Source organism: Sinocyclocheilus rhinocerous, unplaced genomic scaffold (assembly GCF_001515625.1).
Source record: "Sinocyclocheilus rhinocerous isolate Xijiao unplaced genomic scaffold, SAMN03320098_v1.1 scaffold2194, whole genome shotgun sequence".
Lineage (NCBI taxonomy): Eukaryota > Metazoa > Chordata > Actinopteri > Cypriniformes > Cyprinidae > Sinocyclocheilus > Sinocyclocheilus rhinocerous.
The window spans coordinates 1,092,625-1,112,630 of record NW_015652304.1 but is presented as its reverse complement, the minus strand read 5'-3'; the positions used below and the strand labels follow the sequence as shown (position 1 = coordinate 1,112,630).

At 37.6% G+C, this 20,006-nt stretch overlaps 1 protein-coding gene across 4 annotated transcripts in view; it reads left to right on the top strand.

Annotated features, from left to right (window-relative positions):
• LOC107714698 (cell adhesion molecule 4-like) overlaps positions 1-16,925 on the top strand; it is a 146,033-nt gene extending 129,108 nt beyond the window's left edge. For 3 of the 4 annotated variants that reach the window (XM_016520652.1, XM_016520653.1, XM_016520651.1), the window contains exons 6-9: positions 390-562; positions 5,827-5,904; positions 11,390-11,518; positions 15,350-16,925. In XM_016520652.1, coding sequence (XP_016376138.1) covers positions 390-562; positions 5,827-5,904; positions 11,390-11,518; positions 15,350-15,459 — 490 coding nt within the window. In that variant the 3' untranslated portion in view covers positions 15,460-16,925. The remainder of the gene's footprint in view (positions 1-389; positions 563-5,826; positions 5,905-11,389; positions 11,519-15,349) is intronic. The other variant, XM_016520654.1, reaches the window with a different exon arrangement.
• Positions 16,926-20,006: the final 3,081 nt, after the last annotated feature.

Below are 20,006 nucleotides of genomic sequence, written 5' to 3'. Positions count from 1 at the left end.
GAGATACAAAAAATACAGTGGGGTGTATATATATATATATATATATATATATAAAAAACAATAAATAATTAATTTAACATGCTCTCTGAAAACAAATCCTATCTTATACAAATAATGCACATTTAAAATAACTTATTTGTTTTAAGGCTGTTTACATTTTTTACCAGACAAAAATACTGATTAAGAAATGTTATTTCTCCCCCAAATCCGTTTATGTCTTTTTCATCTTTTTTGTATGATCTGATTTCTGTTCTCTTTCGTCCCTTGTGTCGCATTATTTGGAGAAGATTTGTTTTCCAAGCTTTTATTTTAATGCGTTGTTCCTTCTTTGATAAATTATTGATTGCTTCTTTAATATAATGTCTTATTTTGCTTTTTTTTATTTCTAGACCACGTGACATCCAGTGGTCGCGAGTGAACGACACTCTTCCTGAGAGGGCTGAGAAAACGGGCAACATTCTCCATATGTCTCGCCTCAGCCAATCACACAACGGCACCTACCTCTGTCAGGCGCATAATAATTACGGCCGTGCAGCCGACCACTACACACTGCTGGTGTATGGTAAGAAAACAAACGTGTCCGGTCACATGACCCCTTCTAAACTACTCAGTACAGTCCCCATTTTTGCATGTCAAAGTATGTAGGCTTTCATTTGAAATCTGTTTTCACAAAACAATTCCATATGTATACGCATGAACACCTACACTTTCTTTTCCGTTCGAGAACAGCGTGGGTTCTTTATAGCTACAGAGGTGGTTTACTGTGGCTTTGAATGCGACAAAGTAGTCTTGTTCTCCCACCATGGTGTGTGGTTTTTTTAGTCCTCGCCCAGGTCTGCCCCCTGTGGTTGTTCAGGGTACTGCATCTTCCAGCTGTGTCTGTAGACCCGCAGGATGTGTGATGTATTTTGAAAGAGTGCAAGAAATGAGATCCCCAGAGGTCTTCCTCCTTTCTTTCTCTTTTTTCCTCCTCCTTTTTTTGCATGGTAACGACAGCCATCAAATACGCACCTTAATGAGGCAGCTCGGAGAGCGCAGGTGGGTGGGAATGTCATCTTTCATCCCGCTTCTATCCTTCGCTCCCTCTCTCTTCCGCTCCTTCTATCCACGGTTCTGTGTAGGTGAGCCTCTTAGCTTTGAAACACCTCTGCACTTCAGAAAATGTCCCAGGAATCCCTTTCTCTGCCTGTTTATTCTTCCGTCCTTCCCTACTGCATTCTTTCCTCCCTCTTTTACTTCTCCCTTCTTTTCTTCCTTTATGCATTCCATCTTTCCTTACTTCCTCCTTTCTTCCCCCCTTTATTTGTTCCCTCCTTCCCTCCATTCGTCCATGCCTCCATTCTTCCTGTTTCTTTTTTCGTTTCCTCCACCCTTTGTTCCTTCTTTTATCCAACCTTCCAATTTTCCTTCCCTAAATTATTAATTGCTTTGTTCCTTCTTCCATCTTTCCTTTGTTCCTTCCTTCCTTCCTTTCTCATTTCTTTCTATTTTTCCTACCTTTCCTTCCTTCCTTCCTGTCCTTACCTCCCTTTGTTTTTCTTACCTTCCTTAATCTATCTATCTATCTATCTATCTATCTATCTATCTATCTTTTTCCCTTTATTCCATTTCATCCTTTCTTTTTTATATCCTTTTTTCTTTTCCTTCATTCCTTTCTGTTTTCATCCTTTTATCCTCCATTTGTTTCATTTCCATCCATCCATCCTTCCATCCTTCCTGTTTCTTTTTTCTTCCTTCGTTTCCTCTTCCTTTTTCCCTTCTTTTCATCCATCCTTCCCATTTTTCTTTACTTCCTTACTTTATTAATTGCTTTGTTCCTATACTTCCTTCCATCTTTCCTTTTTTCCCCTTTCCTTCTATTTTTCTAACTTTCCTTCCTTTCTTCCTTCTTTTCTAACTCTCCTTCTTTCTTCTTGTCCTTACCTTCCGTTGTTTTTCTGACCTTCCTTAATTTTTCTTTCTTTCTTTCTTTGATCATTTTTTCCTTCATTCCTTTACTCCTTTCTTTGTTTTCATCCTTCCCTCCTTCATTCATTTCTCATTTCCTTCCTTAGGTTTAATACTTCCTTTGTACCACCCCATCTTTTCCCCTTTTTATCCCTCTTCCTTTCCTTCATATTCATATTCCTTTATTCCTATAGTTACATCCTTTTTTCATTTCTCTTTTCCTCCATTCTTCCTTATTTCCTTCCTTCCTTTCATCTTTTCTTTCTTTCCCTCCTCCCTCTCTTCTTTCCTGTCTTTTCCACCCCTTCTATGTTCCTTTCTTTCTTTGTTTCTTCTTTTCTTTTATCCTTCCTTACTTCCTTCCTGCCTTCCCTATATCCCGTCTTCCTTCCTACCATCATTCCTTTCTTCATTCCTTTCTTCCTTCCTTTTTCTTTCTTTCCTTGCTCTTCTACACAGAACACAGACCTTCCCATTTAATGTGTTTGTGTGGGAGTAAATGAACAAGATTTGGTGTTAACTCTCAGAGGTATCAGCGTATTTAGGCTTCATCCGCTGGAAATCCCATGCTCACTGCAACTAAAAGAGAGAAATGGCTGACTGCTGAAGGCTGATAGAGGATGAGGGAGAACCATCGAGATGATGAGTCAGCAGTCACAGTGACACGAGAGGGTGGAGGAAGGCTGATCTCAATATCTCGCTGCTTCGCACTGACAAACTTTTTTCTCACTGATTTATTTTATGTCTAAAGTGACCATGAAGTGCAAAATGAGGAGCAACCAGCCAATACGAATAGAATGATGATTATAAACTGGAGGACAAAATGAGTCAGGAAAGACAAAATGAATCAGGAAAGACAAAATGAATCAGGGTTATACAGATAGGGAAATGAGGAAGGCAAAAGGACAGAGGAGGAGGAGACTTTGTTTTTCAGAAATTTCGCAATTTACGCTGACTGATATGCAAGTGTGTATTTACCACATGGCTCAACAGGTACTCCTGTCTGTGCTGCGTTATCTCTGTCTGTCTGGAAACTTTTACATTTGCATATATATTCGGTACACACTTTTTTACCAAACCCACTTACACTCTTAAAAATAAAGGTGCTTTAAAAGGTTCTTCACAGCGATGCCATAGAAGAACCATTTTTGGTTCCACAAAGAACCATTCAATCAAAAGTTCTTTAAAGAACCATCTCTGTCTTACCGTTTTATAATCTGAAGAACCTTCTTTCGCCACAAAGAACCTTTCGTGAAACAGAAAGGTTCTTCAGACGTTAAAGGTTCTTTATGGAACCAATTAGACAAAAAGGTTCTTCGATGGCATCGTGAAGCACCTTTATTTTTAAGAGTGTAAGAAGCATTTTAATGTGCTACTACTTTTTATATTTATTTCAATGTATCTGTGTGGGTTCAGGTTTTGCCTACACAAGAACTGCTAAACCTGAAATCACCTACATTGTAGGCAGCAGCCAAAAGTCTCTAAGGAAAATGTCTTAAACATGCTAAATAATGCTTTATTGAAAATACAAAAATGTAAAAGGTGTCTCAGTGCTAGATTGAAGATTAGAAGGTAGAAATCTCCATTAACTATATTGTATAAAGCAAAGCATATGTGAATATGTGTGTGTGTACTCCTCACCTCCACATATGCAGCTTGTCCAGTGGTCAAGCGGTCAAAGGACAGTCCCCTGGAGACATGCTTATGTAAAACAGCAGCAGTACTTACCCATGATGGACCTCACTGCCGATAAAAACCATTACAATCAAACGACCTCAGAGAGCCACTGAGATTGAAATGAGTGAAAGGATGGATGGAGAAAGAGATGGAAGGAGAGCCATCGTTGCTCGCAGGAGAGAGAAAAAGATGTAGCACAGTAATGAGCTGTGGCTCTAATTGGAAGAAACAACATGGGCACTTAATTAATGAAGTGAAACTCAGGAAAAGGAGACGAAAGCGTGAGCAAGAGGGGATATAGTAATTGAAAATGTCATATTTTAACTTTGGATAGTCATGACAGGAATATTAAGCGTGGCGAATCGAGGAGTGTGTCGAGTTGACGACAGAGACTTGGCCTTTGAGCTGAGAGGGGAGAGGTGAGAGACTGTGGGAATTACAGACTCCGTATACGGAGGATTAGAACAACTTGAAGATCTGCCACTCTCTCTTTCTTTGGTGCTATAATGTGGCACAAAACCCAGAGTCCCAAAAACGCAGAGAACAACATTGCTGACGTGACTCACCCAGACATCTGTGTGATGAAATGTTTATCAGCTTCCAGCCTGAGCCGTAATGATGTGCAGGAAGCAGGAAAGAAGAAACGCCTTTTAAATGATTGGTTTTGGGAAAAGTGCAGGAAAAACAGAAATGTAATGGATGAAAAAGTTGGAGCGCTGAAAAGAGAGGAGAAAGGAAAGAGGGACAGGAAATGTAATGAGAAAAAGGATCTGAATGACAGAATAGGGCAAGCAAAAACAAAATTCGGTCATTATTTACTTACCCACATGTCATTCCAAACCTGTATGGCTTTCTTTCTTCTGTAGAGCACAAAAGGAAAGATTTTGACTGCCGCTTTTTATGCAATTACAATAAATTGGGACCGAAGCTTTCAAGCTTAAAAAGGATCCAAAAGCTCCATAAAATAACATAAAATCCTCCACATGATTTGTGTGCTATACTCCAAGTCTTCTAATATATTGTTATTATGTGAGAAACAGACCAAACCAGATGCGTTATCCACAATTTTGTGAACTTTCTTTATTTTTACGTGTTGTGATCATGCGAGAAGCAGCTATTTTGATTTGTGAGTGAATAATTTTTTGATCTGTGTATCCTTTCAGTGAATCTGGCTCACAGATCCGGTCACATTGGTTCATGGAGATATCAATTAATCCCAATGTAACGTTTGCTTAGTTTCTTACACAAATCAATAGTAAGTCTACAGAAGACTTGGAACTAGTTGTATGGTCAATATTTATGAAACTCATATGGTCCTTTTGTGTCAGTCTTTGTTTATGGTCTGAAGAATGTCTCCATTTATGTTGGATTAGAAGATTTGGAACGACATACGGGTGAGTAAATGATGACAGAATTCACATTTTTGGGTCAACCGTCCATTTAAGAGTAATTTTTAAAATAATTATTCCTTTAAGAATTGTTTTTGAGGAAACTGTACCTTTAAATATCTGAACTGTTATTTCAAAATAAGAGATCTTTTGCTACAGAGAAAGATAAGAGGAATTGAGAGAAGAGGAATGAGAGGGATGATTAGCAGGCCTCTTCTTTCTGAAGAGTCATGGTGGTCTTGGGATATTGATCGGTCTGGTACCAAGCTGTTAATCCCTCGGAGTGTTGAAGCCCACACACATACACAACCGAAAACTGTGGTGCTGCTCTTTGTTGAATACAAAGCTGGTAGACCCATATGCAGATGGAGGAGAGAGTAGCTGCGAGGCTGCAACAGGAGCGAGATAGGGCGAGAAAGAGCGATGAGGCTAGTGTGTATATTAGAGGTGTGGAGGATGGTGAGCAGAGCAGTAAGATTGATGATCTTTGGGACGGAGGGATTGGAGATTACAGTGAGAGAGAGAGCTGAGCCCGGGGTGCACGGTAACTGCAGTATTTTGCAGTGGTGAGAGATGAAAGGGTGGAACAGGAAGATGCTGCACCCTACTGGCTGGAGATGTTACCCGCAAAGAGACCCTTGACCCCGGCCGAGGGGTGTAATTCATGAACATCATGGTTTATCTCTTGCTCACACACTCATACACTCACTCACACACTGATAGGCCTCATTTTGCATGTGTTTTCCCCTGCATGTGCTTGTATGTAGCTGCAGTAGCTCGTAAATAACCCTGTTGTAAATCCATTCCCTTGTAGTGTCTGTCCCTCCCAAATCTCATCCTGCCATCGCTCACCCCACCCTTCCATCCTCCAGCTTTACAAAGGAATACCAAGGTAACCTTTCTTCCATCACCTCACCTTACCTCATCTCCATTACATTATTCACTTCCCTTTTACCTCCCTTTTTCCCCCTGGGTTGCACTTAATGTTAGTTTAGTGCACCAAAAATGGTCATACTTTAGTTTTGCATGACTGCATTGAAATTTCTTTCTTTCCCTGAGAATAATTCAGGTTGTTTGTGTTATTGTAGCTGTAAGAATTATGTAACCGACCTCTGTTGTGATTGGCTAACCTCTTCATTTGTGGAATGAGTGACAGTTTTATTACAGTGCTTGCACAATGAGCACTGTATTAATATTTATTTTTCGTCTTCTCATTCTTCTACACAAATTTCTGCAGTTATTTCTGCTTGCTTCATTTGTTTTGCAAATTGTTTTCTTCATAATTTCAGCCTTATGCTGCCTTTTCACTGATGTGACAAACTATAAAACCAAAAGTCATTCATTTCCAAAGGAGAGTCACACAGCGGCTGTGATATATTCAATTGAAAACTTATCAGTCATTTTTGAGACTTTAACCACTTAGAATGGATGATAATTTTGTTAAACACTTATAGCCTTGGAAAGCCCATATGTTGACAGCACTTAAATACATTCAATGGTTCAAGAAACTTTTATTGAAAATCTATGTCTGGTTTCTTTGTCGTTGTGAATTGCTGTCAGCCCTTCATATAATCTGTTTTTGGTTATTGTAAAGTTTATATTTGTTTAAAAATTGAATTCAGTTGTGCTATTGACTTATGGTGCGTTCATGCCATGTTGTAATTACAGTAATTACTATATGACAACCCAGACATTCTACTTAGAGCATTTCATGTCCTCAGAATTATGCGTTTCTATTTCAACTCAATTAACGGCAACATGAATCTGTGCAAATTAAGTAATCAATAAACAAAACCCAAATAAAACAAGAAACAGTTGTTATGCAACTGCCTTATTAATATACTTTTAAAGTTTATTTAGATTATTTAGCAGCACAGTTGCTATTAGTTGTCCAACTCTGATCTAGCTACATTAAATTGTATTGTGTCTTTCTATTATTTTCAGATTGATCTTGCATTAAGACGTTTACAATAGTCAGTTGTTGGAATTTATAAACAGAAGTATTACAAGATAACTAAACTACTATTGACTGCTGAATTCACTGCCATTTTGAATGTTTCTGTGTGACGATGCATGAAAGGTACAAATTGGAGCTTTCAGAATTAAGAATTTACAAGTCGCAATTACAAGTTATGTGAGGATGTGAATGTTTTTTTTTTACAGTACAGGTCAGAATCTCATAATTATGGTAATTCCGACATGGCATGAGCACATCTTTATGTTGATAAGATGTTCAGCATTCTAAATGTAACTGACTGATGACATCATGGAGATATACTGTATAGACAAAGGTATTGTGACTCATGGAAATTACTAAAGTAGTCAAACCTGTTCATTAGAAGGGGGTGTCCCAATACTTTTGTCCATATAGTGTATGTGCATCCTGAACTTCAGTTGTGCTGCATCCCGATTCGCATACTATCCATCCTAAATAGTATTCGAAATTAAAATTAGTCTGTCCCAAACATGGTATGTTGAAATGAGTATCCCAAAGGTACCCGGATGATCTGTTATTTCCTGTGAAAATTCAAAGTGCAGAATATTGGCTAATATTGCCCACAACCCATGGTGCGCTGGAGGAGGATTTGCTTTAGAACTACAAACACAAATAAAAAGTGTTAAAAAAGTACTAACATGCCAGATATGCAAGACTGATGGTTAAATGGAGAAGTTAAGATTAAGTTTTGAGTGATTAATTATCAACATTTAATGTGAAGAAAAATATTCATTCAATGTTATCCATGTTATGTTTCATCTGCAACGACATCATGAACTTTTATAAATATAGGTTTGGCCATAAACTTTATAAACTTTCATAAACATTATTCAAAAACATGAGGGAGAGTTCTCTGCATGAAAGTTCTACGACTGGAAAATCAATGTTCTACTTCTTTTTTCTCCTAAATGGTAAGAAATTAAATTAAATGTGGATGTTACCTTTGACAAGATGATTGACAGGCCAGTTTACGCTAACAGGATGCGTATAACTATGCGACAGATTGGCCATTTAAAACACAATTTTATGACATGGTAGTATGTCCCAAAAACATATACCTTTTCTTCACAAAATGAGGACATACTTTGAGGGCACAGTATATGTAGGCAAATATGTAGCCTAAATTTTAACATTACTGTTTGCTGGCTTTGCAAGCACTGTTATTTCCTTCAGGAAATGCAAATCCAGTTTTTTAATTGTCTTTCACCTCATTCTCCACCTAAACATATGCAAATTCCTCCCTGACGGCTCTGCTCCAATGCTTGCTTTGAAACCAACTTGGTTCCATATGTTTTCTCCTGCTAAATCGCCTAGCTTCTCTTCTTCTTCATGTTTTGTGTTTATTAATGTTCCTTTAGATGCATGTGCACACAATCCTATTGTCTTCCAAGTGCCCTTGTCATCTGAAGCACTAGCGCCGCTCTCCAGAGGATCTACTCAGCTGCTGCGCCTTGTTTTTCGTTAGAATTTAAGAGCCTGAGAACAGATGAAGAAACACATGCTTAAAGAGAGAGCAAGAAAGAGAGCAAAAAAAAGACACAATGACCCCTTAAAAGAGTCTGGCTCTACACGGCATCACTTGTCATTCATGATGTTGTGGGAAGTGAGGTCAGGTCAGACGGGAGCCCTTGATCCTCCCACCTGACAGAACTACTAAGAGACTTCACTGTACTGCAAGACATCAACATCACGCAACACTGCACAAACCTCACACAGCAGCTCCAACACACTGACCTGCAGAAGAGATCAGATGCATTTTCTAACATTTCCATTTTATGCACCTGAAAGTGCACAGTCATTGAATCAATTATGCTTTTTTTGATGGCTCTATATTTCATATTCTCTCACATGCACCTTTTTCTCATTTCTTGCTCTTCCTCTTTCTGACTGGCAATGTTTGCTGTCTTTAATATCCAGCAAGAATTGAAGGGATAAAGACTGTGTTTTCCAGAACAGACTAGAAGAGAAAGACAATTGCAAGTAGAAGCAAGAGACACTCTCTAATGTCACTTCCTCAGCACCGGGTGGCTGGTTCCCTGAAAAGTGTGCGTGAGACAGGGAGCAGCGTTCATTTTTCATCGTCTCTGAAACGGACTCCTAATGAAATGTTACTCGACAGCCTGTTCAAAGGCGACCTCCCTCTCTCCAGCTCTCCCGCTGTTTCTGAAGCATTTGCGGTGAAGGTGAAGTGTGTAATTTTTTTGATGTTTAAATACTTTCTCTTATCCCAGCTTAATATGCAGAGACAACTGTAAGTAAAACCATTTGTAGGTTTATTTCCCTTGGAAAATGTAAACACTGGGGCTCTGTGGTGAAACCATTGTTTTGTTTGTTTGAAAATCTGGACCACACAGCAACATCAGCTCAACCAATGGTGTGAGCTTGGGGGTGGGGTTATTAGTTTGGCTTACCAATAGAAGACAGGAATTGAATTTTTGAAAGCAAACATTATTACACACTTTACTTTTAATTTCATATTTTTAAAAAAAAGACATTGTTTACTCAGTTGGTTTCAGATCCATATGCTGTTCAGTGAAACACAAAAGTTTGAAGAATTTCAAAGAAAAGAGCTGTGTGAGAATTTTCTTCCCAAGGAGGGTTCATAGTGAACATGTCTGTTAAAGAGATACTTCGCCCAGAAACAACAATTCTGTCATCATTTACTCACTCTCATGTCATTCCAAACATGCATGACCTACTTTTTTCTTTGAAACACAAATAAGATATTTTGTGGAATCAGTGGAAGTCAATAGTAAACGAAAATGTTTGGTTAAAAAATCATACAGGTTTAGAATGATATGAGGGCGAAAACAATATTTAATGAGTAAAGATCAGTTAACATGAACAATGATTGTTAGCTAATGCGTTATCTAATGGTAACAAACAAGACCTTATTACAAGGGTGGCTTATATACTTATTTTTTATTATATGCTTACATAGTTTTCATTTAGTTTATTTGTAGTCATTTTGTTATGTGCTTTTGTCATTTTTAATTATTTATTTAAATATCACTATTTAGGTTTTTTTATTATTATTTCCAGTTAATAATTTTAGTGTTAATTTTAGAGCAACATTTCTATTTTGAATTTAGTTTAGGTTTTTCATCTTATAAGATATTTTCAGCTTTACTTTAAATTAACAAAAACGTTTTTAATAGTTTTAGTTTTTGCTAATAATAATAGCCCTGATTGTAAAGTTTTACCTTTTGTAGATTAGAGTTTAACAGCCTTGGTCATGAGCTATTGCAGTTTTGTTCCACAGAAATAAAATCATACAGGTTTGGATCTAAGTGAGTGAGAGAGAATGATGACAGAATTTTTCATTTTTGGCTGAACTATCCCTTTAAGATTTGGTCATTACCTAGTGAAAATTAAATATACTAAAATGTATTTGAAATACATTTATTTCATGCTAAGTATACTACAAATACATTTACATATTTATGTGCTTAATAAAAATACCCTGCAATTGTAGTTTTAGTATACTAAACTGGTGTACTTAAAGTCTGCTAAATTGGAACAACTAATTTTGTGCTTAATGCACTTTAATTGTGCGAAAGTAGTGCAGAAGTTCAACTAAAGATATACTGAAGTATATTTATTTGTGCTACAGTGGAACTATTGCAAGTATACTTCAGGTACACTTTAAATATCTTGCATTTAAAGGCCAATATTATTCGAATATCATACAATTCTCATCAATAGTGACATTACACAAACCCATTTTAGGCTTAATATTAAAAAATGCATTATGCAAAAGTAGTACTCCAAATACAGTTTAATTATCATTTTTATATGAGTAAGTCTCTAGCAGTAAATATGTTAAAAGATTTGAACTACTTGGTATGAAAGAAATGTATTTTAAATGTAGTACTTTTTTACTAGGGTTGTTTTTCAGGCACTTTTCTTATTGGTGTTGACATTTGCCCCACGATCAAACATACAGCACTTTCCTTCCTCACTCTTTCTTGGCATTGTACTCATTTTGTATGTCACTTTCTCTCTTCTGCTCTCTCTATCTATGTGTCTCTCTATTTCTTTCATTCACTCAGTCTCCATCTCTCCTATTTTGCTTTTCTACCCACCGCTGTGTGGTGTAAACAGGTTGTTAAATATTTAAGGATGCTGTCCAGCCTCATGTGTTGATGATTCTGAGTGTCTCTGCCTCTCACTGTTTCCTATCTGTCAGTTTAGGTAAAACTTTACTGTAAACTTTACACACAGACTCCGATGGCATCTTTCCTCTGCAGTCATTGTCTCTTTTAACTAATAAAATGCAAGCAATAAAAATAACAGGGTGCATTAATGAGATTTCTTTGTTTTCACAAGTCACTTGTTTGTAGTTAAAATGCTAAAGCTGAAACCTTTTTGTGTTTCTCAGACCCCGGGGCAGTGGTGGAAACCCACAGTGCCGTTCCGTATGCAATGATCGGGGGCATCCTGGCTCTGTTGGTCTTCACTGTCATCTGTGTGCTCATCGTCACCATCTGGTGCTCCGTCCGACAGAAAGGTGACCTCCTCTCTCCACAAACACTGACATGTGGCACCTCACCTTCTGAGGAGAGGGAGGAAGTAACAAATATCCAGGCAGTATAGAGAGTGTCTGGGGAAGATAAAGGCTGGTTCACACTGCACTAACATCAACCAGGTTCAATCACTCATCCAGTTTGTTGGTGTTTGGTGCAGTGAGAGCCAGCATGAACAAGAATTGAAAAAAGGACAGTAGTAGATGGTGTTATAAGGTTGGGCTGTACAAAATACTATATGATGGTAGAAATGTTACTTTGTAGAGATTTTTACTGTTAAAGTGCCCCTATTATGCCATTTTTACGGTTCCTAATATTGTTTTGGGAGTCTCCTACAATAGGATTACATGCATGCAAGGTCAAAAAACGCTTTTGTTTTCTCAAAATTTGCATTTAATATCACCTAATTTTCCAGAGATTCTCAAACGATTCGTTCAAAGCAGTTCAAAGATTCAGTCTGGCCTAGTTGTTGTGATTGGTCTACAGCGTACAGCGCGTTTCGGAAATGATACGCCTATTTCAATGGTTCTGTATTTTGAACGCTCTATAGAAAATATAAACATCTATTATTTATCATACTTACAGGTTGTGATTCAGTGGAGCAGCTGGTCCAAATAAACAGGATACTGATCCATCTTTCAACAGCAAGCGTTTTGTGAATCCCGCGTTGAACTCCCGGAGATTAGAGAAGCAGTCGTCAGTAGAGTGACGTGTTTGTGGGCGGGGTCAAGTTGTTCGCGGCCGGCCAATGTAGAACATAGGTGTGTATTATGCAAATGTGTTACTCCGTGACGGCTACACGAAGTGGGATTCGAAATACTAACGACTCGTTTCAGCTGTTCAGAGTCGATTCTTTATTTTGGGAGACAATAACTTTATTTATCGTGCACTTTCAGCTTTACAACTTTGCAGATCGTTTACATTCACATACAGCTACATTACACACTGCATGAAAGGCAATATTGGAAATGGCATAATAGGGGCGCTTTAATACTGCAGTGGATTCTTATCAGTGAGCAAACAGGGTGCGTAATGTACACTGAGTAATGTGAAAATACAGAGCGAGATGTGAGGATGAATAAAAGGTGTATATAAGCAAGAAATACAAAGTAGAGTTTTTTTCTGTTTCAACAGGTGTTTAGTATATCCACTATTTGTCAAGAGTATATTTAGCTGATTATATTATATATATATATATATATACTATATTATATATATAAGAGTATATTTGAATATTATTTAGCTTCAGAGTTTTTGGAATATTAGTTACAAGCTCTACAGATCAAAGATATTTTTTGTTTGTTTTTTTTGAAAGAAATTAATACTTTTAATTCAGCAAGGACACATTAATTTGATCAAAAGTGAAAGTAAAGACATTTATAATATTATAAAAGTTTTCTATTTCTAATAAATGTTCTTCCTTAAGCAGCACAACTGTTTTCAACATTGATAACAAGGTGCAAATCAGCAGATTAGAATGATTTCTGAAGGAGCATGTGACACTGAAGACTGGAGTAATAGCTGCTGAAAATTCAGCTTTGCCATCACAGGAATAAATATTTTTGAATGCATTAAAAAAAGAGAACAGTTATTTTAAATTGCAATAATATTTCACTATATTACGGTTTTAGTGTATTTTTGATCAAATAAATGCAACCTTGGTGGAAATGTTACAACCACAAACTTTTGAGCAGTAGTGTTTTAGTTATAATATTACTTTTTTTTACTGTTACTTTGTTTCTGAATTGCATTTAATCTTTTGGATTCTTTTGGAAATTGTCTCTTGGTTGGGGATAAAGAGATCAAAACTGGTCAAATGTGGTCTGAAATGTAGGTTACTTGTATTATCTTTTTGGTTATGGAACTGTTGTATTAAACCAGTATCGCACTAGTGATCCTGTTGGAGATTTTGATCATGCCGCCCACCCCTAAGGTGATGTAACGGATGAGTGAAAAAATCAGGAGGAGAGAATAGTTGGTGTAGGTGTTTTCTTCTTCTTTTTTATTCCCGAGGGCACATATATTTGTGTAAATGTGTTCAAATTAGAATGAAAGATAGAAAGAAAGAAAGAACGAACGCCTTCAGAGGACTGTGCCAGACCTGTGATATAGAGATGTAGCCCAGGGAAATGTGGGCACGGCCCTCATGTTTAATTGCCTTTTTTCGTCAACCGTTTCGTGGCGCATCTATAAAGAAAACTTAATTACCTCGGCCCTGAACTCTTTAAGAACTTCTGGCCATCTCTGTGTGTCACCGTTTCCAATAAAGATCACGGCACCCGCAAATTGGGGCGGAGGCAGAGGGCGTGGAGGAACCCGAGCTCACCTGCCAATCAAAATCACATGCAGTTAGTTCACCCATCGGTGCAGAGACAGAGAGCATTAGGGTTGATCCTGTCTAACCTTGGGGTGGCTGGAAAGGCAGAATGGAAGTGATTAATCTTAGGGCAGAGGAAGAGGTACATTACAGCTCTGATGCATTGTGCTGGTCCTGCGCGGTCCACGACATCACTGTTTTTTATGACCCCATCAGCCTCTGCTGTACACTTGCATTTTAGGAAAGCAAAATTGCACGTACATAAGATCGATTTTTTTAATTAAACGGTGTCATGCCTGTGCCACAGAGTCACTTCTGCCCGAGTTATTTCAGTTATTTGTCTCCCAGCCAAAAGAGGCAAAACCGTCATATAATGATGTGAATAAAAAGGTCGCACTGTACCAAATCACTGACTGTGCAGCAAAATGTCAGAGGTGATTATTCCTAATGAATTTAGTGAATAATTAAAAGTTGATCTGCATAAGTTCCCCCCAATTACAGTAAGATGACTTTTGCTGGCCCTGCGAAAGAAGCTGTAACTGGCAGAAACGTGATGATGAATGTTTAGATGTGTGCGATCTAATACAACAGCATGAATCCCCAGGGGACAGTTTAGTTTGAGACATACTGATTGAGGCCACTCGGGTGTAGGTGAAGACACAAGAGGGAACGTGCAAAAGTTATATTGACTGTTATGCATACAAATTAGAATACACTGAGAATACTTTAGAAGATAAAAAAATAAAAATAAAAAATATGGAGGGGCATGAGGGCTAGTTGTCATGTAGGGCAGTGTTGTTATAGTTAATTATTTTATTAATTGAAATCTGAAAATAAAATATGATTATTAAATGAAAACTAAAAAAAAAACTAATAAAATGTTAGTTTTGGAAATGTTGCCTTGGCAACTAACTGAAATAAAATAAGTTTAGTACTAAATATATATAAAAATAAAATAAAACAGTACAAAAATCACTCAAACTAAAATAAATATAAAGCTAAATAGAAATATAAAAAAAAATTAAATGACAAAAGCACTTAAAATTACTAAAAATTAAACTAAAATGAAAACTAGTTAAGCTAATTCCAAATATTAATCAACACTAACTTATAGGAATTACATGAAGGTACAATCAAACACACACTTATTCGTATTCAGTCAATTATATAATGATGGGTGATTTGAACTAAAAGGCTAAACCAGGACAGAGGCATTTTTCATAAATGTCAGGTAGGGGCAGCTTACCACATTTTTTATTGGGGTTGTCACGTGTTTTAAAAGTTAATAATTAAATATCAACTAGCCCCAGTCCCCTACTGGATGCAAATCAAAGCAGGAAGAGACAATAATTAAGACAACATTAATTAAGTCCTGTTTTTAATAGAAAATATATCTAATTGCACTCAGCAAGTGATTTAATATGCTTTTGTTGTTGTTTTAATTCCTGCAGTGAAGTATGAACCTAATTCTGATGAAATTGTCTTTCTTTCTCTCTAGGTTCATATTTGACTCACGAGGCCAGTGGGTTGGATGAACACGGTGAGGTTCAGGAGGCGTTCCTCAACGGTAATGATGCCAGCCAGGGCAAGAAGGAGTACCTACTGTAGCGCCGCCCTAGTGGAGCTCTTCAGAAACACTGGACCGCTGCAGAGTGCACACCGCAACACACACTGTTCCCAAAAACAGACCCACACACCACCACTACGACAACCAGAGGGAATCACAATCGTGCCATATGAAGATGGAGTGGGAAGGAGAGAATGGAGACAACATTGGAGCGGGGTGGAGAGAGCCGGGAGGAGAGGATAATTATTATGATTGAAAGAGACCATCACACACACTCTTTCTGTTTTTACTTGCGAGTACCATAGACAACTAGCCGTAATTGTAGGACCAGGAGAGAAAAGTGTCCATTCAAAACAGGCCGATCCATAACCCGGGTGAAACGGCGTCACTGTGGGAAGCCGCAAAGGGCTTATGAGCTATTGAATGTCCCAACGTGAGCAAATTGAAATTCCCTGCATTTGCCAAAGCGTTCGGGCCTCAGAGACTGAGCTGGTAGACAATAAATCCACCAATGACAGCGCTGAGAGCTCAGAGCCGTCCTCATAAAGTATTCATCTGGGCTTTTCATCTGGCGACTCCATTATCTGCTCACGTTGGCCAAAACCTGTTGACTTGTGAAAAAAAGTTTCTCTCGTTTTGATCCTCTCTCGATGACTCTCCGTTTCCCGCTCTCCGATGCTCCTTCCTCTCCCTCCACTATCGTTTGTTAATAATTAAGGGATTAGACATGTTCTCTTTTATGAGAGGAATGAATTGGAGCGGATCGCTCACTCTGACGCTGTAAAAAGGGGCTTAATTATCGCGAAGAGTCATTGGAAACGTGAAACCGTGAGGAGCTCGACTTGGGTGAGAAAAAACAGGAAGGAGTTTGTAGAGAACATGTCAGAAATTTCAATATAAATATTTTTTTTTTCGATTGCTCAACACGAAAACGCTTACACAATGAAACATATCTCTAAAGTCATTATTTGTATGAAAAAGTAAGTTAAATGACTCTTTTAAGAAAAAAAAAAACACATTTACTTTTGCGCGCATTACCCAGCGATGCTATCGTACTAACACAGAATATTAGCTTAGAGGTGCAAAACTGAACAAACTACTGTTACGTCATCTTTAAAAAAAATAAATAAATCCAAATTCAAAAAAATATGTATTTCGTTTGTCTTTAAAAGATATCAGAGGTCTTAATTGTTTTTATTAATTATTATTTGGACTATTATGATCGTCGTTGTTGTTATTATTATTATTCTTACTGTTATTATAATTGTAAATGTTATAAATTGTATACTTCCCATGCTTTAGTTTTACCAGTAGAAACAGCCGTGTACCCACTTTTCTCTCTTCTCTTTCATTCACTTCTGTCCTTTCCTTCTTGATCCTGTTTGTGTCTTTCCTTCTAGTTGTCCGTCTTTCACTTCCTGTTTATTTTGTAGTCTTTGCGTCGCTGTTGATATAGCTAACTGTACATCTTTATAGGGGAAAGATACCAAGCACGACAAAATAAAAAATACTTAAAGAATCTCGCGTCAAAGACTGATTTTCTGACTTCGAGAAGCTGACACAATCAAGTTTCAGCGGTGGCAATAAAGGAAAGCAGCAAGGAAAAGGGGAGGATATTTTAATTAGCAGAAGCAGCCAGCAGAGATGAAAGCTGTGACTGAGATGATGAATCATAAGACTCCTGTGACAAAAGAGCAGAGACACCAAAGAGAGAAAGCAGGTGCATTAAAATAGGACTCCTCTATTATTCCACTGCAATCAATATACGATTGTGTCAGAAGTCACTTGCTGAGTGCTCCGGGAGGGGTGGCTCTATGTTTAAAAGCCGAGGGGAGGATGACTGATCGATGTGTTTGTACTCTATTGATGGAGAGGCTCTGCAGAAGCCTGTCATAAACAGTAACTGTCACATGGCAATCAAAGCACACACTGCGTTACCTGCTGTTCTGCTCGCTTTGAGCAGCTCCTTAGATAAAGAAGGACATATGCTAGCAATTTCCTTTTAGTACGAGTAGAAATGCTTCACAAAGCATGATCGGTTGGTAATTTTGGGGTTTCTGCGAATCGAGTAACGCTTCAGTGATCCGACAAACTCCAAACGCCGAGTTCAAATGAAAAATGACTTCATCAGAACTTCATCAATCTCTTGTAATTTTGTTTACAGGACCTCGGCTGGCATCTCAGATCTATGGGTAATAAAGCATATGCTGGTCAAACTTTCCTTCGGCTTTATCCAAGGACGATAAACGGTTACGTACTGTGCGTGACGGATTTGAAGCGTCCCAGCTCCTTGTAATGACCCCATTCAAGAGGATGTGGATTAGAGCAGGTGCAATGAATTGACCGAAGCCGCTTTAGTGATGAAAGATTGCCATATTGGCAGGAAGCTAAAGGCTCTCGAGCGGAGAAAACAATCGAATGGGCTCTCGGATAGGGAGAGCTTTTACTTGTTTTTCCTTTCTGACAGTCCAGCTTCACTCAATAATTCACCTCAGCTTTGGAGGTTAGTGCAGACTTTAATGAGAGAGAAAGGCATTTGCAAGAAAAATGAGTGGAAGACAATGATCAAGAAAGGAAAAAGCGTCAGGCAAATCAAAGTCGGGGCTTTACAAAGACAGAGTGAGTGAAAGTGACATTAGATGGAGGATTTCATGCTTGAAACTTGGGTGGATAATGGGTGGATTGGGGGAGTGAGACGCTGAGGAGAGAGAAGAAGACACAGAGATCACAACACAAATATTCAGATACAAAAGGAGTCATTTCTTACACCAGCACTGGCACAAGTGAGCAAAAAGAATAATCCAATTAGTGTGAAACGGCTTTTATTCGAGCTGCACATAAGAAGTACGCATTTAATCAAAACAGCTATGAAATCCTGTTTTCCCTGGGAGTTATTGAGTGGTTAATTATCTCGATGCATTCAAACAGTCTCTCCCACTTGATATGCTATTATAGTTGTTATAATTAAACATTCAGATCAGACCAATAGCTTGCGCCGGGTTTAAACATTGATGGGACACATTTTAATATACTATATTTAATTATGTATAAGTATGCAAACATATTGATGTATTCTGTATTCAACAGTCTTCTGAGATTGTTGGTAAAATCATTTCACCGTCAATCCTAGAGTATCACTGGGATTAAACATGGCAGCAATGGAATATTTATTGGACCATTTGTGCCACATAACAGGAATTTACAAAGTGCTTTCTGATGATTCATTACATGTTCAATCGGAAGGTTTTATTTCTGCACCATAGATTGCTTATTTGTTGCTGGTGACATAAAACTAAGGTCTGAAGAATATTTCTTGCATATTGTAACAATTTGATAATTTTTCTGCCCTCCCTGAAGAATTCATTATTTCCAAGACAAAAAAAGGTCTTATCTGGGAAGCCATGTTCAGGGTATGATAACTCAAGAATTACGATTGCTAGCCTCACAGGAATTGGAAGATACATACACAAACTTGTTTCCTTCAAATCCAAATGGCTCAGTGTCCCTGCTGAGTTCAAGTATTTTCATAATTGGCCCCTAAAGATGGAAAAAAGTGAAAACTTTTTAGACGTGGTGGTATTGTGGCCTTAATCCAAAACACCAAGGATAAAAATAAATGTGTTTCGATCTTAAAGCCAAAGTCTTAATTGGCTTCGTCAAATTTGCAAGTCCATTAACAGAATGTGAGATGTTAAAATTTTTGTCAGGTGCGGTACAATAATTTGCTCATTTTTAGGCACTCATTTAGCCCAGTCTGAATGAAAATGTTTCATATAACTATATGTTAATTAGAATAAACTGACCAAATATGAATGAAATTTCATTCACATTGAAATGGGTGGTGTAAACCTTTGATAATATCAGCCTAAACATGTAAACATTCCATCAGATTGTTTTCTGCAGATGGGAATTTCTGCGCATGTTCAGACTTTAAGGCAAGTGGATTTTGAATGCAACTTCTAAAAAATGCAACAACCTATTTTTACCTTTGATAATCACGCTCCATGATTTTATAAGTGAAATATTTACTTGTCACCTTACTGCAGATGCATAATTTTGGTTTTAAAATATGTAATTTATGTGATTCGCAATTAAATGTCAGCCTTATATGAAAATGTGCTCAACCTATCGCATACTTTAATGCAGCAGCACAAGATCTCAGCACACGTGCAGAAAATCACAGGAGAGACATTTTTCTGAAGAAAACAAAGCAGCAAGGTGCAGTTTACATTGCTTTAAATCCATTCGTCACAGTATATAAGACAGAATATGTGAATCACAGCATCAAATAGCAGATACAAAGCGGTCAAATAGCATAACAATAGAGTTTGAAATCATCAATCGGAAAGACTTCATTGTGAATATAAAAATGTGCCCATTTAAATAGAACTAATGACTGCAGTCATTAGCTATATTTAAATGAGTACATTTTGAAGAAATGTGATATGTAGGTCTATAATAATTACAGGGGGCTCCAAAAATTACCAATTTATTCATAATTTAGTTTTAGGTTTCATACAACACAAAAAAAGTATGAAGAAAATTGTTGTGCAGCACTTCTTTAATTCAATCTGAAATGACATGGATC